This window comes from Chiloscyllium plagiosum, unplaced genomic scaffold (genome assembly GCF_037043375.1).
Source record: "Chiloscyllium plagiosum isolate Xiang-an unplaced genomic scaffold, Cpla_swu_hap1 HiC_scaffold_1, whole genome shotgun sequence".
Classification (NCBI taxonomy): Eukaryota; Metazoa; Chordata; class Chondrichthyes; order Orectolobiformes; family Hemiscylliidae; genus Chiloscyllium; species Chiloscyllium plagiosum.
The window spans coordinates 76729473-76748819 of NW_028270139.1; the positions used below are offsets into that span (position 1 = coordinate 76729473).

Sequence of the window (19347 nt, forward strand, 5' to 3'; positions counted from 1 at the left end):
AGAGATCAAAGAATCATACAACTGGTGTAAGTTGAGTGAACAAACTTAAAATGGCAGATGGAGAACTTTGTTAGAAAAGAGATGTAAATTTCAATTGATCGAGATGCAAATTCAGACTCAGTTTCAAGTCACTGCCCCAAGACAATTAAAGGTTTAATCAGTGTCTGCCTAACTTTCCAAACTTTAATTAGGCGGAGATACAAAAGGTAACATCTCAGGTCAGACACTTAATTGTATGTGCGAGGCCTCGTTCAGAATCTGTGTCTGTCTCAGAATAAAATCAGGCTGGTCTTGTTCCAAACTGACTGACCGTGACTACAAGTTGTAGATTTTTTTGAACAAAATAGAATGTATCCCCAAATAAACGAGCATTTTTATGGCCTGTCCCTAGTTGCCCATGAGAAGATGGTGGTGAGGTGCCTTCCTGAACCACTGCAGCCCCTTTGGTAGTGATATCCCTAGGTCAGCTTTTAGGGCTTCAAAAGGTATAAAATCAAAATATTATGTTATCTGACTCTGCTATTGTATATCACATTAGAGTCATAGAGTCATAGAGATGTACAGCATGGAAACAGACCCTTTGGTCCAACCCGTCCATGCCGACCAGATATCCCAACCCAATCTAGTCCCACCTGTCAGCACCCGGCCCATATCCCTCCAAACCCTTCCTATTCATGTACCCATCCAAATGCCTCTTAAATGTTGCAATTGTACCAGCCATTAAATGCATCAAACATAATTTTAAGTACTAAAAGGAAATTAAACTGCAAGCAAAATTACTTTAAATTTTATATTAAATCCATTCAAGGCCATGGGCCAAGTATTGTAAAGTGGGATTATGTAGATAAGTTGGCACAGAATCGATGCCCTGTAGGGCCTCTTCTATGCTGCATGACTGTATGACTGTATGACTGTAATCATACATGCCCTGATGCGATCCTGGCAACCAGTTGACCTCCACGGAAAGATAACACAGTACTGCCAATTGGGGGAGCTCTAAACCTACATTACATCCAGGAGGAAAACAAATGTCTGCGTTACATATGAGCTGAGTGTTACTTTCAAAATAAAACAATTGCTTTGTTGCTTTGCATGATTTGTTTTATATTATTTAACCTGAGCACTATAAATAATTTTCATTACAGATTATTAAAGCACAAATAATGTTATTGTCCCTAGAAGTTGCTCAGTTCACTGTGTCTGTAGTTATTATGTCTCAAACTCAACTCATTATTTCCTGAAGAAGGGCTTATGCCCGAAACGTCGATTCTCCTGTTCCCTGGATGCTGCCTGACCTGCTGCGCTTTTCCAGCAACACATTTTCAGCTCTGATCTCCAGCATCTGCCGACCTTACTTTCTCCTCATTATTTGCTTTCTAAAAAGAAAACTGGTTTGGTGTACAGATCAGCCATGGTCGAACTAAATTGTGATAGATTAGTAAAAGTTGAGATTCAGAGGGATTTAGGTGTTCTTGAACATGAATAACTAAAAATTAGCAAGCAGCAACAATAAGCAATTGGAAAAACAAATAGTATGTTAGCCTTTATTGTAAGGGGTTTAGAGTATAAAAGTAAGGCAGTCTAGCTGCAATTATGTAGGGCTTTGGTGAGATCAGACTTGTGTACTGTGTACAGCTTTGGGTCTCTTTACCTAAGGAGTATTATACTTGCATTATGTGTTTACTAGATGTATGGAATAACAGGATGATTCTATGTTGAGAATTTGAGTAGAATAGCATTTATTTTCTGGGGTTTAGAAGAATGAGAAGTGATTAGAGCATAGGAACGGGAGGAAGCCAATTAGCCCTTCAACCCTGTTTTACCATTCAGTGATGCCCTGCCTATTCTATGATCTAATTCTCACATCCCTGACAAGACCTATATTTATTAGCCACTGCTGGTTGCCTTAAGGTAGCAGCTTGATATGGTTGAGTGATTTATTAGGCCATTTCAGAAGTCCCCAAGAAAGCTTTTACAAACCTGTAACACTTTCTGCAATAAAATCTGTATTCAGGTTTCACAGTTGGCATGGCAATACCTTGCAGTGAAGGTCACAAAGTCATTTTTCCTAACAATCTTCTTCGCCACTACAGGGATAATTGGCCATTTCAGAAAACCTTTACATGTGTAACTTTCATTAAGGAGGTATATTAATGAGCATCTTTGGTAAAACAGACAATTTCATTGAATTCCCAACGACAACTGGAAATAGCAAGATAGGGCATGGGATTTACTCAGATTACAAGCTTCCCCACGTCTGCGTAATTACCTGCGGAATCCTTCTTGTTAAGGGGATGAGAACCTGAATTGCTTAGGGAGTTAAACTGGTAACAGAAAAATTGCAAGGCAGACGAGAAGACAGGGTAAATAAAGAACCGAGCATTGAGTATGCTTTGAATGTGGAATTATGTAAAAACAAAACAAGGTTAAGGGCACTCTATTTAAACACATTCACAATAAGATAAATGAACTAAAGGCACAAATAGAGGTGAATAGCTATAATCTAATGACCAGGACTGAATTGAACTTTTGAGGATAATCAACGTTTAGGAAGGACAGACGACCAGATAAAACAGGTGAAGTTGTACTGTTAGCATGAGATGGGATCAGTACATTAGTCAGGGTGGATCTTTGATTGGGAGAACAATATGTGGAATCTATTTGTGTGAAACTAAAAAACAGCAAGGGGCAGCTGACATTGGATGGAGTTCTTTATAGACCACCAAATAAATAGTAGAAATAATGTAGAATATGTATTCATCTGGAGAAGAGAGAAGCATGTAACAAGGACAGCACACAAATCCCTTGATCTTGTGTTGAGTCCAGCGACTGTGAGAATCATCTCCAGTTTGCCTGTGAACAAGCCTATGAACTCCAAGGCAGCCTTCGAGATACACAACAAGACAGAATCGTCAAGCAGGAACTGATAGCCATGTTCTGTACCCATAAGGACAGCCTCAGCCTCGATCTTGGGTTCATGTAACACTGCATGTAACCCCACCCCACTGTTCTGTCTTTGTAAAATCTTCCCTAATGTTGTTTGACACCATCACCTTGATAATTTGTTATTATCTCTTTACCTTAATTGGTTTGTGCAATTTAGGATTATTTGTTACTTTGGTTAGACCCTCATCATGCGGCTCTGATACCTATAATATTATTCCAGCTATTTGGTTTGTCTTTAGTACCACCTTATTTTTGACTTTTTGTAATTGTTTCTCTGTTTTAACTAATCGGTTCATAGTCATCCTTTCACTTGTTAATCAGCTGTTGACACTTTAGATTACCTGCAAAGACTTGTCAACACTCCACTCACACTATTTGTACTAATCTGTTGACACTCTTTATTATCTGGAATTATCTTGCAATGATCTCTCCGCCTATATACTCTGTGACGGTGTGCTTCCTTCCAACTTCACCTGATGAAGGAGCAACACTCTGAAAGCTTGTGATTTCAAATAAACCTGTTGGACTATAACTCGTCTGACTTCTGATTTCGCCTATGAACAGGATGGACTTACTTCTCAGTGATTACTTGCCAAAATCAAAGGCAATAGCTTCCCCAGTGGTCTCCTAGAAGCACATTGAGGTCAGGGAGACAGAGCAGCTGTAGGAGAAAGGTTGCCTGGCTGAACAGCCAGACAATCTTAGCCATTGGAGGCTGAGATGGCAGTGCAAACAGAAGATTCTCCAGTCTGTGTTCCAGTGTAATGGATGAAGGGTTGTGCAGAAATGGCAAAGCCTAGTGAAACTTTTAAGTTTGCGTACTGATCCAACTAGGGCCAAATAGTGAAAAGTATAGAGCAGTCATGATTGTTTGAGGCCTTAATTTGTAATGTTAATTGTTGCCAAAAGAATGACCTTTCAACTGAATGTAATTTGATGGCAGATGTATGCCATTCAGACTCTGTGAAATCATAATTAATACAGTTGCTCCCATCAGGCTTCAAATGCAAATAATTGCAATATAACTCTGAAGAGAAATATACAATAATTTTGCCCACTGTGTTTGTGGGGCCATTTTGTCTCCTTATTGAAAAGTTAAGTTTGGTGAAAAAAATGGAAGGATTTCAACTTTGTGTCCTCACCAGTAAATTGCAAACTCCACCTGAAACTAATGTTGAATCCCTCATGTTTCCTTTTGTCTTACTGTCCTATAACTCTGATGACCATTCAGTCTTTCGCTATTTCTATTTAGCCCCTTTGTAATACAGTTTATGTTCTTCATTTAAACCCTGAGCCCATGGCTTTGTGAAATGCCATGCCTTGTATAAGTATGGGTAATTGTGTGAACCCCCATTAGGCCAGTGCAAGGTAAGTGAGCTTTAACAAAGTAAAACAAAAAAAAGATGCGTCATATTTAGATTTATGAGGTGTCTGTGCTTGCAGAGGGATCTGGGTGTCCTCGTTCATGAGTCACGGAAAACTAGCATGCAGGTGCAGAAGACAATAAAGAAAGCGAATGGAATGTTGGCTTTTCTAGCTAAAGGAATAGCTATAAAGGTAAAGGAAATATGGTTGCAACTATACAAAGCATTGGTGAGACCACACCTGGAGTATTGTGTGCAGCTTTGGTCACCTTATTTAAGGAAAGATGTAGTGGCATCAGGAGCAATTCAGAGGAGGTTCGCTGCATTGAGGTGTTTGTCGTATGAAGAGAGATTGATCAGTTTAGGCCGTACTTTCTGGAATTTAGAAGAATTAAGGGAGATCAAATTGAGATATTCAAGATGATAAAAGGTGTGGATAAAATAGACATGGAGCGGATGCTTCCTCTTTTGGAGCATTCCAGGAGGAGAGGTCATGGTCTTAGGATAATGGGATAGCAAATTTAAAACAGAGTTGAGGAGAAACTAGCATTCCCAAAGGGTTGTGAATTTGTGGAATTCACTACCTCAAAGTGCAATGGATGCTGGGACAGTGAGTGAAGTTAATGAGGAATTAGACAGACTTTTTATTAGTAATGGGTTGAAGGGTTATGGGGAAAAGGCAGGAAAATTAAGGTGAGGAGCAAATCAGCCATGATTGAATGGTGGAGCAGACTCGAAGAGCTGAATGGCCTATTTCTGCTTCTTATGAACTTATGAACAGAGGTGGCAGAAGCACGCAAATCGTAAGTATTTCTGAGCTTCAAAGTGAAGCATTGAGTGACTGGAGTGGTGTGTGAGTTGATCTGAAAACAGCTATAATGCTGTGGTGAGGCTGGTGGTTTGGTAATGGTAAAAACAATGACTGCAGATGCTGGAAACCAGATTCTGGATTAGTGGTGCTGGAAGAGCACAGCAGTTCAGGCAGCATCTGTGGAGCAGTAAAATCGACGTTTCGGGCAAAAGCCCTTCATCAGGAATACAGGCAAAGAGCCTGAAGGGTGGAGAGATAAGCTAGAGGAGGCTGGGGGTGGGGAGAAAGTAGCATAGAGTACAATAGGTGAGTGGGGGAGGGGATGAAAGTGATAGGTCGGGGGGGGGGAGGGTGGAGTGGATAGGTGGAAAAGAAGATAGGCAGGTAGGACAAGTCATGGGGACAGTGCTGAGCTGGAAGTTTGGGACTGGGGTGAGGTGGGGAAAGGGGAAATGAGGAAACTGTTGAAGTCCACATTGATGCCCTGGGGTTGAAGTGTTCCGAGGCGGATAATGAGGTGTTCTTCCTCCAGGTGTCTGGTGGTGAGGGAGCAGCGGTGAAGGAGGCCCAGGACCTCCATGTCCTCGGTAGAGTGGGAGGGGGAGTTGAAATATTGGGCCACAGGGCGGTGTGGTTGATTGGTGCGGGTGTCCCGGAGATGTTCCCTAAAGCGCTCTGCTAGGAGGCGTCCAGTCTCCCCAATGTAGAGGAGACCGCATCGGGAGCAACGGATACAATAAATGATATTGGTGGATGTGCAGGTAAAACTTTGGTGGATGTGGAAGGCTCCTTGGTTTTGCTCATGCTGGGTTTCTGGTCCTTCGTTCTGGTGAGTTGTTGTCTGAGAGTGGCTGTTGGTTTGTGTGCTGTTATGAGTCCTAGTACCAATGTACTGTACAAAATGCCATGCAAGGACTGTACAAAACACTACATAGGACAAACAGGAAGACAGCTAACGATCCGCATCCATGAACACCAACTAGCCACGAAACGACACGACCAGCTATCCTTAGTAGCCACACACACAGATGACAAGCAACATGAATTCAACTGGGACAATACTACTATTATAGGACAAGCCAAACAGAGAACAGCCAGGGAATTCCTAGAGGCATGGCACCCATCCACAGATTCAATCAATAAGCACATCGATCTGGACCCAATATACCGACCACTGCAACAGACAGGTGGAACTGACAACGGGAAGCGGCAGATTCAAACCACTACAAATGCCGGAGGAAAGATCACAGAAGCGCTTCACAGGAGCCTCCCAAGCACTGAGGATGTCACCTAGACAGGGGACGAAACGTCTGCAACACAAATTCCCAGCTCGGCGAACAGAACCACAATATCTTTAATTCTTTGATAAATTTGTTAATGTTGCTGAGGATCATAACATACAAGAGTAAATGGGAGGGAAATGGAAGAATTTGGCGAGAAAGTTTAAGACACTTAAACATTCAGAATTGAATAAATGTTTCGTTTTAAGTGCATCATTATACCAGGTCATGACGATGTTGAACTGTGCGATTTTGCAGAATTTCAATGATTCTTTGACATGTTAATTTTTTCTGTACCGGTATGAATAAATAAAATGTACTTACTGTAATTTATTCTTGCTTTTATCCAGTAATTTCTTTTACCGAATTCATTGTGTTTTTCTTCTTTACCCATGATTAATTGAGCGATCAAATTGACTTCTGCTAATACATATTTCGATGTGCAGCATGAATTTCAGCCCCTCAAAACTAGTGCCCGTGTATTAGTCAACTCTATAAATTGAACCCGTAAAAATAGTCTGAAAAGTTTTGCTTTTACAGAAGTATATACAGTATTTAGTCAAAATCCCGGAAATCCCTTCCTGATTGCACAATAGCTATTCCCACGACTGTGCGGTTCACTGCCTTCCCCACGATAATTAGGGATGGGCAATAAATGCTGGCCTGGCTAGCAATGCTCAAACCAAGGTTTAACTACAACACGGTAGATGTTGTAAAGTAAAAAACTGAAAGAACTGCAGATTTTGTAAATCAGAAACAAAAACAGAAATTTCTGGGAAAGCTGAGCAGGTGTGGCAGCATCTGTGCAGAGAAATCGAAGTTAACCTTTTGGGTGGTAAAGTGATACAGTGTGAAAGATAATGGGATCATGGTGAACACTGTGTAGTGTATGACAGTGTGTATGTGATAATGATTTGGAGGTGCCAGTGTTAGACTGGGGTGTACAAAGTTAAAAACCAGGTTCTAGTCCAACAACATCAGGTTCTAGTCCAACAGGTTTAATTGGCAGCATGAGCTTTCAAAGCGCTGCTCCTTCATCAGGTGATAGTCACCTGGTGAAGGAGCGTCACGCCGAAAGCTAGTGTGCTTCCAATTAAACCTTTGAGGAGAAAGTGAGGTCTGCAGATGCTGGAGATCAGAGATGGAAATGTGTTGCTGGAAAAGCGCAGCAGGTCAGGCAGCATCTAGGGAACAGGAGAATCGACGTTTCGGGCATTAGCCCTTCTTCAGGAAGCCCTTCCTGAAGAAGGGCTAATGCCCGAAACGTCGATTCTCCTGTTCCCTAGATGCTGCCTGACCTGCTGCGCTTTTCCAGCAACACATTTCCATCTCCAATTAAACCTGTTGGACTATAACCTGGTGTTGTGTGATTTTTAATTTTGTATGAGATAAGGTCATAATGAATGGGAATTGACAGAATTGGGAGGCAAACTCTGCGCACGCTCGTTCCCGGACCCGGGTCTGCGCACGCTCGTTCCCGGACCCGAGTCTGCGCACGCTCGTTCCCGGACCGGGTCTGCGCACGCTCGTTCCCGGATCCGGGTCTGCGCACGCTCGTTCCCGGACCTGGTTCTGCGTACACTCGTTCCCGGACCCGGTTCTGCGCACGCTCGTTCCCGGACCCGGTTCTGCGCACGCTCGTTCCCGGACCCGGTTCTGCGCACGCTCGTTCCCGGACCCGGTTCTGCGCACGCTCGTTCCCGGACCCGGTTCTGCGCACGCTCGTTCCCGGACCCGGTTCTGCGCACGCTCGTTCCCGGGCCCGGTTCTGCGCACGTTCGTTCCCGGGCTGGGATCTGGGACTGTTGTCTATTGGGGATGTTGTCAGTCTCTGAACTGAGTGTAATCGGTGTTGTTTGGCTAGTTTTCGCCGCGATTTTCTTATTCTGCGTGATCTTTCACAATGTGTGGTCAGGTTTGGGAATTTTCGCGCTGTTATTCCAGGATTTCATGCGTTACGGTAAAAGTAAACAGTATTTCTTCCAGCGGCCGGCGTGGCTGCAGCGCCTGGACCTCCCGAAAAGGTAAAGAGAAGGAAAGTGATGGCCAGGGCCAGCAGTAGGAGGGGCTGAGTGGTCTCCTACCCATGGGCAGCAACCAAGAGGGGCCAAGTGGTCCCCACTGCCCAGGGCCAGCAGCTGGAGGGGGCTGAATGGTCTCCCACTGTCCAGGGCCAGCAGTTGGAGGGGGCTGAATGATCTCCCACTGCCCAAGGCCAGCAATTGGAGGGGGCTGAATGGTCTCCCACTGTCCAGGGCCAGCAGCTGGAGGGGGCTGAATGGTCTCCCACTGTCCAGGGCCAGCAGCTGGAGGGGGCTGAATGGTCTCCCACTGTCCAGGGCCAGCAGCTGGAGGGGGCTGAATGGTCTCCCACTGTCCAGGGCCAGCAGCTGTAGGGGGCTGAATGATTTCCCACTGCTCAGGGCCAGCAGCTGGAGGGGGCTGAATGGTCTCCCACTGTCCAGGGCCAGCAGCTGAAGGGGGTTGAATGGTCTCCCACTGCCCAGGGCCAGCAGCTGAAGGGGGGTAAATGGTCTCCCACTGTCCAGGGCCAGCAGCTGGAGGGGCTGAAAGATCTCCTGCTGTCCAGGGCCAGCAGCTGGAGGGGCCTGAATGGTCTCCCACTGTCCAGGGCCAGCAGCTGGATGGGCTGGATCGGCCAGAAGCAGTAATCTGAACTGATGCTGATATTACATGTTTCATTGCTGTCTTTTGTTGCAATGCAAGCACAGACATTTATACAAAAAATGTTTTTGGTTGTAGTTACAGTTAACTGTCTTACATTGCTTTTCTACCTGTTCTACAGATGGTTTACTCATTTTTACATGGTTTCAGTAATTTGGAATGCTGTTCTACTTGGAATCACTTGCCGAAGTCTCTTTTTGAGGTATCCATATCCAATGTGGCTTCAAAGAGTACTAAACTTGCTTTGTGGGAACGTATTACATTTAACATCTGGTAAATATTAAAGTACTCTTTACTGCACAAATAAAACAGTACAGGGATGTTTGAAAATGGGGCAGTGTATTTGCAGTAAATAATAAGTTAAACTGTTGTGTAAATAAGAGTTCAATTCTTGTTCATAGGAAATCAGAAGAAAAGGGGAAACTTGTTCTGAAATTACTCAATCGAATTTATTCTTGGAATTGGAAACTTACTAGAAATTAGTATAATTTATTCAACGCTCATTGAAGAAGTGTATCCTTAGGATGCAATGTAATTTCAACAGAGTTATATTTTAAGCAAACATTTTGGCTTAAACAAAAATAGAAAGTTGTGATGATTTGGAGATGCCAGTGTTGGACTGGGGTGTACAAAGTTAAAATCCACACACCAGGCTATAGTCCAATAGGTTTAATTGGAAGCACTAGCTTTCAGAGCGCTGCTCCTTCATCAGGTGGTTGTGGAGTACACAATTGTAAGACACAGAATTTACAGCAAAGGTTTACAATGTGATGTAACGGAAGTTATACATTGAAAAATACCTTGATTGTTTGTTCAGTCTCTCATCTGTTAGAATGGCCATGTTAATTTCACTTCTTTCATATGAGAATCACAAAACTTTTTTTTTAAAAGTTACATTCTCAGGTTAACTTTAATAATTGGTGTCAGCCCAGCTAATGAAGATGTTAGCCCCCTATGTGCTGCTGTCTGTGCCACAATGGTCAGACTCATTCTAATCTTAAAAAATGAATTAACAGAATGTTACATGGGTTCATGCAGTTTTTGAGCAAAGTCCAATGTAACTCTGCAATTACCATGCCTCAGGGCATCCTAGCTGAAAATGTGTTGCTGGAAAAGCGCAGCAGGCCAGGCAGCATCCAGGGAACAGGAGAATCGACGTTTCGGGCATAAGCCCTTCTTCAGGCTTATGCCCGAAACGTCGATTCTCCTGTTCCTTGGATGCTGCCTGGCCTGCTGCGCTTTTCCAGCAACACATTTTCAGCTCTGATCTCCAGCATCTGCAGACCTCAGTTTCTCCTCAGGGCATCCTAGCCTGCAGTGTATGAAATAGACAAAGTTGGCTGAGTCGCATGAGTACTTGCTACATACATGATGGGAGGTGTCTCCATGTGTAATGGTGGTATCCATGTTCACTATCTGACACATCTTGCAGTGTCTACCGTGACAGGGTTGTATGGAGTTGTCCTGAAGCCGGGTAGTTTGCTACGAATGATTATCTATTTGAGGTTTGGTGGCTGTTTAAAGGCAAGAAGTGGAGATGTGGGGAAGGTTTTGGCAAGGTGCTCATCCTCATTGATAATGTATTGCAGGCCGCAAAGAACATGGCGTAGTTTTTTGGTTCCTGTGAAGTACTGGACAGCAAAGGGTACCCTGTCGGTTGAAGCACGTGTCTGTCTCCTGAGGAGGTCATTACAGTTCCTTGCTGCGGCACATTGGAACTGGCGGTCGATGAGTTGAGCATCGTACCCCGATCTTATGGTGGCATCCCTGGGTACTTCCAAGTGCCCATCACATTCCTGATCATCTGAACAGATCTGGTGTACGTGTAGGGCTTGTCCGTAGGGGATGTTTGTTTTAATATGTTTTGGGTGGAAGCTGGAGAAGTGTAGCACTGTGAGGTTATCTGTGGGTTTGCAGTAGAGTGAGATGCTGAGGTGCCAATCCTTGATTAGATGCATGTGTCCAAGAATGAGACATAGTAGAGAGTAGTCCGTGGTGCGTTTGACAGTGGGATGAAACTTGTTGATATCACTGTGTAGTTTTATCAGTGACTCCTCGCCATGGGTCCAGAGGAAGAAAATGTTGTCAATGTACCTGGTGTATAGTGTTGGTTGGAGGTCCTGCATAGAGAAGGAGTCTTGTTCGAGCCTGTGCATGAAGATGTTGGTATATTGGGGTGCAAATTTGGTCCCCACGGCTGTTCCTTGTGTCTGGATGAAGAACTGGTTGTCAAACGTGAAGACGTTGTGATCGAGGATAAAGTGGATGAGTTGTAGGTTAGCGTTCCGGAGATTGGCAGTTGTTGGTGTTGAATACTGAGGCTGTTGCTGCGATGCCGTCATAGTGGGGGATGCTGGTGTAGAGTGCTGAAACATCCATTGTGTCAAGGAATGTGCCTGGTTTGATTAGTCCGTGGGTGCTGAGTTTCTGTAAGAAATCCATATGTCATGACAGAAGCTGGGGATCCCCTGTACAATGGGTTTCAAGATGCTTTCAACATAACCAGAGAGGTTCTCACACAGGGTCCCATTGCCCGATACGATGGGACGTCCTAGTGTATTGGCTTTGTGGGGAAGGTTTGTGTATCTTTGGAAGGCAGTTGAAGTCGTCTACATGAGAAGTACGTGGGATGAGGGCGTGTAGGGAACTCTGAAGGACTGGATCCAAAGTCATGATCAATGTGTTTAGTTAGTGGGTGTGTGCTTTGGTCAGATCAGCTGGTCATTGCCTGTAGTGTTCCTGATTGTTCAGTTGTCGGTACACTTTCTTGCAGTCATCTGTTCTATTCTGAATGACAATGGCTCCTCCTTTATCTGCTGGTTTGATGACAATGTTGTGATTGGTTTTGAGAGCATGGATGGCATTGCGTTGTGAGCGGGTGATGTTTTGCTCTACTTTGTGGGTACGGCTGATGAATCTGGCATTTATATATTTCCTGACAGTTTGATTATACATATCAAGCCCAGGACAGCGGCCTTTCAGTGGGGTCCAAGTTGACTCCTCCTTTGGTCACTTCTCTATGGTTCCCCCTGATGACTGTTCCAGTTCGTCGGTGGGCTCGTTGGGATCACTGCTGGCACCTTGAAAGAATTCCCGGAGTCTCACTTGTCTGATGAATTCCTCCGTGTCTGCTGCCAGAACCAAGCTGTCCATTTTGGTGGTGGGGCAGAAATTGAAACCCCTGTTCAGGACTTCAGTCTCTTCCGTTCGAAGGGTGTGATCCGATAAGTTGACAATAGACACTGTGGTGCCAGGGTGGGCTTCACTACTACTGGTGAAAATACCAAGTTACTCCAGTTTTTTGTTCTTGGTGTGCATGTACGTGGTGTAGTTTTGTCGCCTTGTCTGTTTGGCAATGTCATGTAATTGTACTGCTATATCCTGAGTGCAGGCTGAGAGTGGACTCCGTCTGAATTTCAAAGTTGTGGCGTCTGCTGTAGAGCTGGTGCACGAGATGATTAAGAAGTTTGCGAGAGGTGCGGCGCCAAAGTCTCTCTGCGTAGTTTGTGTTGTAGGTTGATGTGAATGGGTTCGTGATCCGTAATCCTTTTCGGATCTTTCCTGCTTGCCTGCATTTCTGTAGAAATTTGATGTCTATGTCGATATGTGCAATCTTCTTGGAGATCCTCTCCACTTTAAGCCGGCAGTTAGTGGTGTCGATGGTAATCGTGATTTAGAGATGCCGGTGTTGGACTGGGGTGTACAAAGTTAAAAATCACACAACACCAGGTTATAGTCCAACAGGTTTAATTGGAAGCACTAGCTTTCAGAGCACTGCTCTTTCATCAGGTGGTTGTGGAGTACACAATTGTAAGACACAGAATTTATAGCAAAAGTTTACAATGTGATGTAACTGAAATTATACATTGAAAAATACCTTGTTTGTTTAAGTCTCTCATCTGTACTTTGCTCAAAAACTGCATGAATCCATATAAGATTCTGTTAATTCATTTTTTTTACATTAGAAACAGTCTAAACATTATAGCACAGACAGCAGCACGCAGGGGGCTAACACCTTCAACACATTATCTGGGCTGAAACCAGTTGTTAAAGTTAACCTGAGAATGGATATTACATATGAAAGAAGTGAAACTAACATGGTCATTCTAACAGATGAGAGACTTAACAAACAATCAAGGTATTTTTCAATGTATAATTTCGGTTGCATCACACTGTAAACGTTTGCTATAAGTTCTGTGTCTTACAACTGTGTACTCTACAATCACCTGATGAAGGAGCAGCGCTCCAAAAGTTAGTGCTTCCAATTGGACTATAACCTGGTGTTATGTGATTTTTAAGAAAGTTGTGATGTTTGGTCACTGGATTCAAAGCATTAACTCTAGTTCTTAACCTCCACAGCTGCAGCTCAACCAGCTATATTTCTCCAGTGCTCTCTATTTTTGTTTCAGATTTCCAGGATCTGCAGTTCTGTTTTTTTTGGCTTACTTATTTGGAATAGATAAATGTCTGTGTATGATACCAGTCCTGAACTGTGATAACACTGAGTCTTGCAACCAACTTGCAAATCATGTAGTATGCCATAAAAAAGGAACTTTATAATTATGATGTCTTTCATAACCTTGCAACATACTTCCAAGCATTGAAATACTGCTCAAATGTTTTGACTGATATAATGTAGAAAAATGTGGATACTCAGTGGTGCAAAGCAAGGTTGCATCAACAATAATTATACAAATGTTTTGAAGATCAATTAGAGTAATTGTGATTGAGACCAGGTCAAAATGTGTGCAGTGGAAAATACTGAACTTTGATTTGTACATGGAATCTTTTATGTCTACTTAGGATCACTGACAGTATAGCAGTCTCTCAATTGCACGTGAATGTAGTGCTGAAACCTCAAGTGGCTTTTGTATAAGAGACAACTCTGGTACTGAACCAAGGCAAACATTAGTGTTGGAAAAATATGAACACAGCTAAGGATAGTTACTGGTAGATATTTTAAATGTTTTTAATATCTTTCTATTTCTTTTTCAGGTGATGAACTATCCATTCTGTTAGTTCAAATAATGTTATGTGTACAAGCTGTTCGACGCCTTACAGAATGCCTTTTCATCTCTGTGTTTTCAAGTGGAGTCATTCATCCAGTACAGTATTGCTGGGGTTTGGTTTATTATGTGCTTGTTGGTTTAACAGTGCATTGTGAAGGACCAGTTCTTGGGACCAAAGGTAGGTTTTTTTCCACATGATTTACGTATATAGGTGGATAACTTTACTATGCTGAATTTTGTCTGCCATGCACCCACTTTCCCAAAGAGCCAGCACAAATAGATTGAGCTGAATGACATTTTCTGTGCTTTATCATTCTGTGATGTTATTGCTGTGTAACCTTCTTTCGTTGTGCATAGTTAAAGCCAGAAATCGGGATGTGAAGTACAGTGTCGAAATAAATAAAACAATGAAGTTATGCTGCTACTTTAATTTTGGCTGGACAGTTAAATGCAAGTGTAACATAACTTCGGAGTATTTCCTAATTGAGGTATACTAAATCCAAGCCTTATGAATCCTTTCAGAAAACCATTTAACAAAAGATTTGAGTTTGCCCTGGTTATAGCTGACATTCAAATGTACAAAGTATGGGTGCTTTATAAACTTCTCCTTCAATGTTTTAATGTTAAAGAGCTATTTGCATTGGCAGTGGAGCCTTTTGATTGTGTGCAAGTAGACTGAGTATATTTAGTTGCTGAAGTATAGTATAAAATGTTTGATATTTTAGTCACTATTTTACCTTGTGTAGTGTATGCGATTCGAGACCTATTTGCACAAGGGAAGTGGTACCATGCAGCTGGAATAACGCTGTTTTTGTGGGCAACATTACATCACCACAGGAGTCATGTGATATTGGCCAGTCTTAGGAAGAACAAAATGGGTAAGAATGCTACACAATATTTCTGCAAATAGGAAGTCTGTATGTGAAACTGCTGGCACATCTATAACATTTCAAGCAAAGCTGTTTTGAATTCTGTAAATTCAGCAATGATTGACTTAACCTCAAATATTCACATGTCATGGGGAGAAAGCAGAGTTAATGTTTTGATTCCAGTGACCCTTCAGAACTCAGTTTTCTCTCCATAGACAATATCAGATCTGCTGAGTTTCTCCAGCAATTTCTGTTTTTGTTCCAGATTTCCAGGATCTGCATTCTTTGTTTTGTTATATTTAATATGTTCGCATATCACATAAGTATATTACACAGAGAGCCATTTAAGTCAGCACACGTTTTGTTGCAGTGATTCTTGTAATAATTATTCATTTGACCTGACAGACCAACAGGTGATTGAAAATTTAATTGCAGTTATTACCTTCAAGAATAATTTCCTCAGTAACCTCATCTCTTCATTGAAAGCATTCACTGATTCATACTGTAATACAGTTTCATGTCTCTTTCCTTCACCCTCTTTATTTCCCTTCAAAAAAAAGGAGGAAATAGCTCATGTGCCATTCTTTGTGTATAATCCTAAACATTCGGCAGATCACCAGCAAAGAGAATGCTTGGATTGATTGAGCTTGTCGCTTTGTGATTTTTGATTCCCCCTTAAATCGATGTGAAAATGTCCAACTTTCACTGTGTATTTTCTACTAATGGTGTGGCTATATTAAAAAAGACAGTGCTCACAAAACCATAGATGAAAGGCCACATCGACTACCTATTATGGAAGGATAAAGTGCTTGTAGTTGGTGACCAGTTATTGGAAACATTGAAAGGCAATATGATTCAACGAGGTGATTTAGTAAAAGTCGGTTCCGTGCAGTAAAGAGAGAGTTATATTAGTCATTGAAATTTGCAGTTATTATTTCAATTTGTGTTTATCTTTATTTCTCCCTCTGATCGGTTTAAGGTGGGAAACTATTATCTAGTTTGTTAGGATAATCTTCAAATTGGAGTGCATACTAAACAATGTGCTGTGCTAAGAGGTTTCATTGATGTATTTCACTAACATAATGAACTGTTTATGTTTATTGTATATAGGTGAAGTGATTCACTTCAAGCATAGCATCCCATATGGTGACTGGTTTGAAGTAGTTTCCTGCCCACATTACTTAGCTGAACTGTTGATCTACCTTGCTATCAGTGTGACCTTTGAAGGACGACACCTTACCTGGTGGTTTGTAATATTATATGTGTTTTTCAGCCATGCAATGATGGCTATTCTGTGTCATGAATTCTACGTGAAGAAGTTTAATAACTACCCAAAAATACGGAAGGCATTTATACCTTTTATATTTTAACCCAGTTTTGAATATGTTATTGTAGCTTACAGATTTTGATGCTTACCTGTTATTTTGTTCTATTTTCTGGTTTAAAATTTACCAATAGCAATTATAAAACCTAACAAATGTTTCTTCTTGGAGATCATCCTTTTCTAGAATCATAGAGCTGTACAGTGTGGAACAGACCCTTTGGTCCAACTCATCCATGCAACTAGATATCCCAAATTATTCTAGTCGCATTTGCCAGCATTTGGCCCATATCCCTCTAAACCCTTCCTATTTGTGTACCCATCCAGATGACTTTTAGATTTTGTAATTGTACCAGCCTCCACCACTTCCTCTGGCAGATCATTCCATACATGCACCACCCTCTGCATGAAAATGTTGCCACGTAGGTCTCTTTTAAATCTTTCCCCTGTCACCTTAAACTTATGCACTGGTTTTGGACTATCCTACCCTGGGAAAAGACCTTGGCTATTCACTGTATCCATGCCATCATGATTTTTAACAACCTCTATAAGGTCACTCATCAGCCTCCAACACTCCAGGGAAATTAGCCCCAGCCTGGAGCTCAAACCCTCCAATCCCAGCTACATCCTTGTAAATCTTTTCTGCACCCTTTCATGTTTAACAACATTTTTCCTATAGAAGGGAAATGGTACACTGTAAACATGACCAAACTAGTGTCCTATACAGTTGCAACATGACATCCCAACCCCATTCTCAATTTACTGACCAATAAAGGCAAGTGTACCAAATACCTCTTCACTGCCCTGTCCACCTGTGACTCCACCTTCAAGTAACTATGAAGGTCTCTTTGTTCAGCAACATTCCCCAGAACCATGCCACTAAGTGTCTAATTCCTGCCCTGATTTGCCTTGCCAAAGTGCAATACTTTGCATTTATCTAAATTAAGCTCCATGTGCCACACCTCAGTTCTAAAGTAGAATAGTGTCATCAGTGAATTGGATTTTTTAAAGTTCCTGAATTTATGCGATAGTCAGATATAAAAGAAAGCATCCTTTTCAATATTGGACAAGCCAACCTTTCACGAAGACATATCTTCAAAATAAATAATTTTATTTGAACTTTTAACTATGTTAAGGTACTTTCAAATGAGTCTTCTTGTTATAAGTGCCAGTTTTGCTTTTATATGATGCTGTAACCAAAGGCAAGTATAGAATTACAACTGCTCATCATCATCTCAGGAATCATGTCTGATCTTTTAGATCATTGTTAACTGTTGTTCTATACATTAATTTTTGTAACATGATTACAACAATGCAATTTGTCAATATATCATCTAAATGTTTCGAGGAGAAAGTGAGGACTGCAGATGCTGGAGATCAGAGCTGAAAATGTGTTGCTGGAAAAGCGCAGCAGGTCAGGCAGCATCCAAGGAACAGGAGAATCGACGTTTTGGGCATAAGCCCTTCTTCAGGAAGAAGAAGGGCTTATGCCCGAAACGTCGATTCTCCTGTTCCTTGGATGCTGCCTGACCTGCTGCGCTTTTCCAGCAACACATTTTCAGCTATCATCTAAATGCTCCAGTTAGTTTATATTAGAATATCTGCATGATTATCACTTTAAGTTTGTGATTGTAATAGCTGTATTTCTAGAAAATAAATGTTAGAATTCTCCTAAATTTTTTGAGTAATAGTTATTTGTATCACTTTCTGTCTCAATACTGTTCTCCCACTCTGAATTCCCAGTGCAGTACTACTTTTGTACAATTATACTGTGCACTCTACTATACCATTAACCTGAGCTCTATTATGCCTGGTAATTCCAACTCACTACTTCGAGTCATAAAATGATACAGCATAGAAACAGACCCTATGATCCAACTTATCCATACCGATCAGGTATCCCAAACTTAACTAGTTGCAGTCTGTGAAGTGCCCTTCTTTGTCACTCCATTGCTGTCTATCTAATTGATGCCTTTTTTTTCTGTCCCTAAAACAATCCTGCGGTGGTTTTCCTTTCCACTTCCAACTATCTGCTTCTATTACCAATAACAGTTTCCAGCTTACTCCTGCAAAGAGCAAATGTGAAAAGGCATGTTCTAGTATGTGATCAGAATACTCTTGAGGGTAAATAGCATTAAAAATATGCTTCTGAATTGCTATAGATGAACATAATGCAATTTGTTTTTAGAAGATTAAAAACCAAGTCATTGGATTTTACCTTGGATCTGAATCATTATCAATAAGGACATTTGCATCATTAACCTTTTTCTGTACTTCATTGTTATTTTCAATGTTACAAATTAAATTTGAGTTGTACAGAGAATTGTGAATGTCTAGTTCACAATTCATAAGGTAGCTTAGTCATTTTGTAAGCTGATTGGCCGAGGGTATGATAAAAGCAAACTTGAAAAAGACATTAGGAAACAAAACATTTGGAGACACAAATGTTTCAAATACCAAGAGGGAATTGAGAGTCAACAACACGTTGAAGACACTTTGCAAAGGAAGACTGAAGATTTTCATTTATTCAAAGGAATAGCAGTTATTAACAAACCCAAAATTTATTGCCTATCCCCAATGGCTCTTGAAAGGATGACTGTAACCTGACTTCTTGAAAACAGTCCATGAGTCAGAGCCAGTGCTGTTGGGAAGTCAGTTCTAAGGTTTTGATGAAGAACAGTGAAGGAATTGTGATATATTTCCAAGTCAGAATAGAGTATAAGTTGAGGGGGAGCTGACAGGAGTTGTTGTTTCTGTGAACCTAGTGTCTTTGTCAGGTTGTAGAAGTGTGGGTTTTAAGAGATGCTGCTAAATAAGCCTTGGTGAGTTTCTGCAATGTATCTTGTAAATGGTAAACTCTACTAGTTACCTAGTAGTTGAGGGAGTTAATATTAAGGTTTTTGATGGGGAGCTGATTAACTTGGCCGATTCTTTCTCAATTATATCATATTCCGTGTTGGAGCTGCACATGCCCAGGCAATTGCATAGTGTTCCATTAACCTGCTGACTTTTTAAATGCATTTGTAGAATGTGGGTGCTAATGTCTGGAATGGCATTTATTG

The 19347-nt window shown here is 41.7% G+C and overlaps 1 protein-coding gene across 2 annotated transcripts; it reads left to right on the top strand.

Moving 5' to 3' along the window:
- The first annotated feature begins 8193 nt into the window (after positions 1-8193).
- srd5a3 (steroid 5 alpha-reductase 3) lies at positions 8194-17703 on the top strand. Of its 2 annotated transcripts, XM_043690753.2 has the most exons (5): positions 8195-8425; positions 9208-9359; positions 14082-14273; positions 14842-14973; positions 16075-17703. In XM_043690753.2, the coding sequence occupies exons 1-5, from the start codon at positions 8220-8222 to the stop codon at positions 16332-16334; spliced, it is 942 nt and encodes a 313-aa protein (XP_043546688.1). In that variant the 5' UTR covers positions 8195-8219; the 3' UTR covers positions 16335-17703. The 2 variants fall into 2 exon arrangements, with proteins under 2 accessions (XP_043546696.1, XP_043546688.1); XM_043690761.2 differs by lacking the exon at positions 14842-14973 and having other exon boundaries at positions 8194-8425.
- The last annotated feature ends 1644 nt before the right edge of the window (positions 17704-19347 follow it).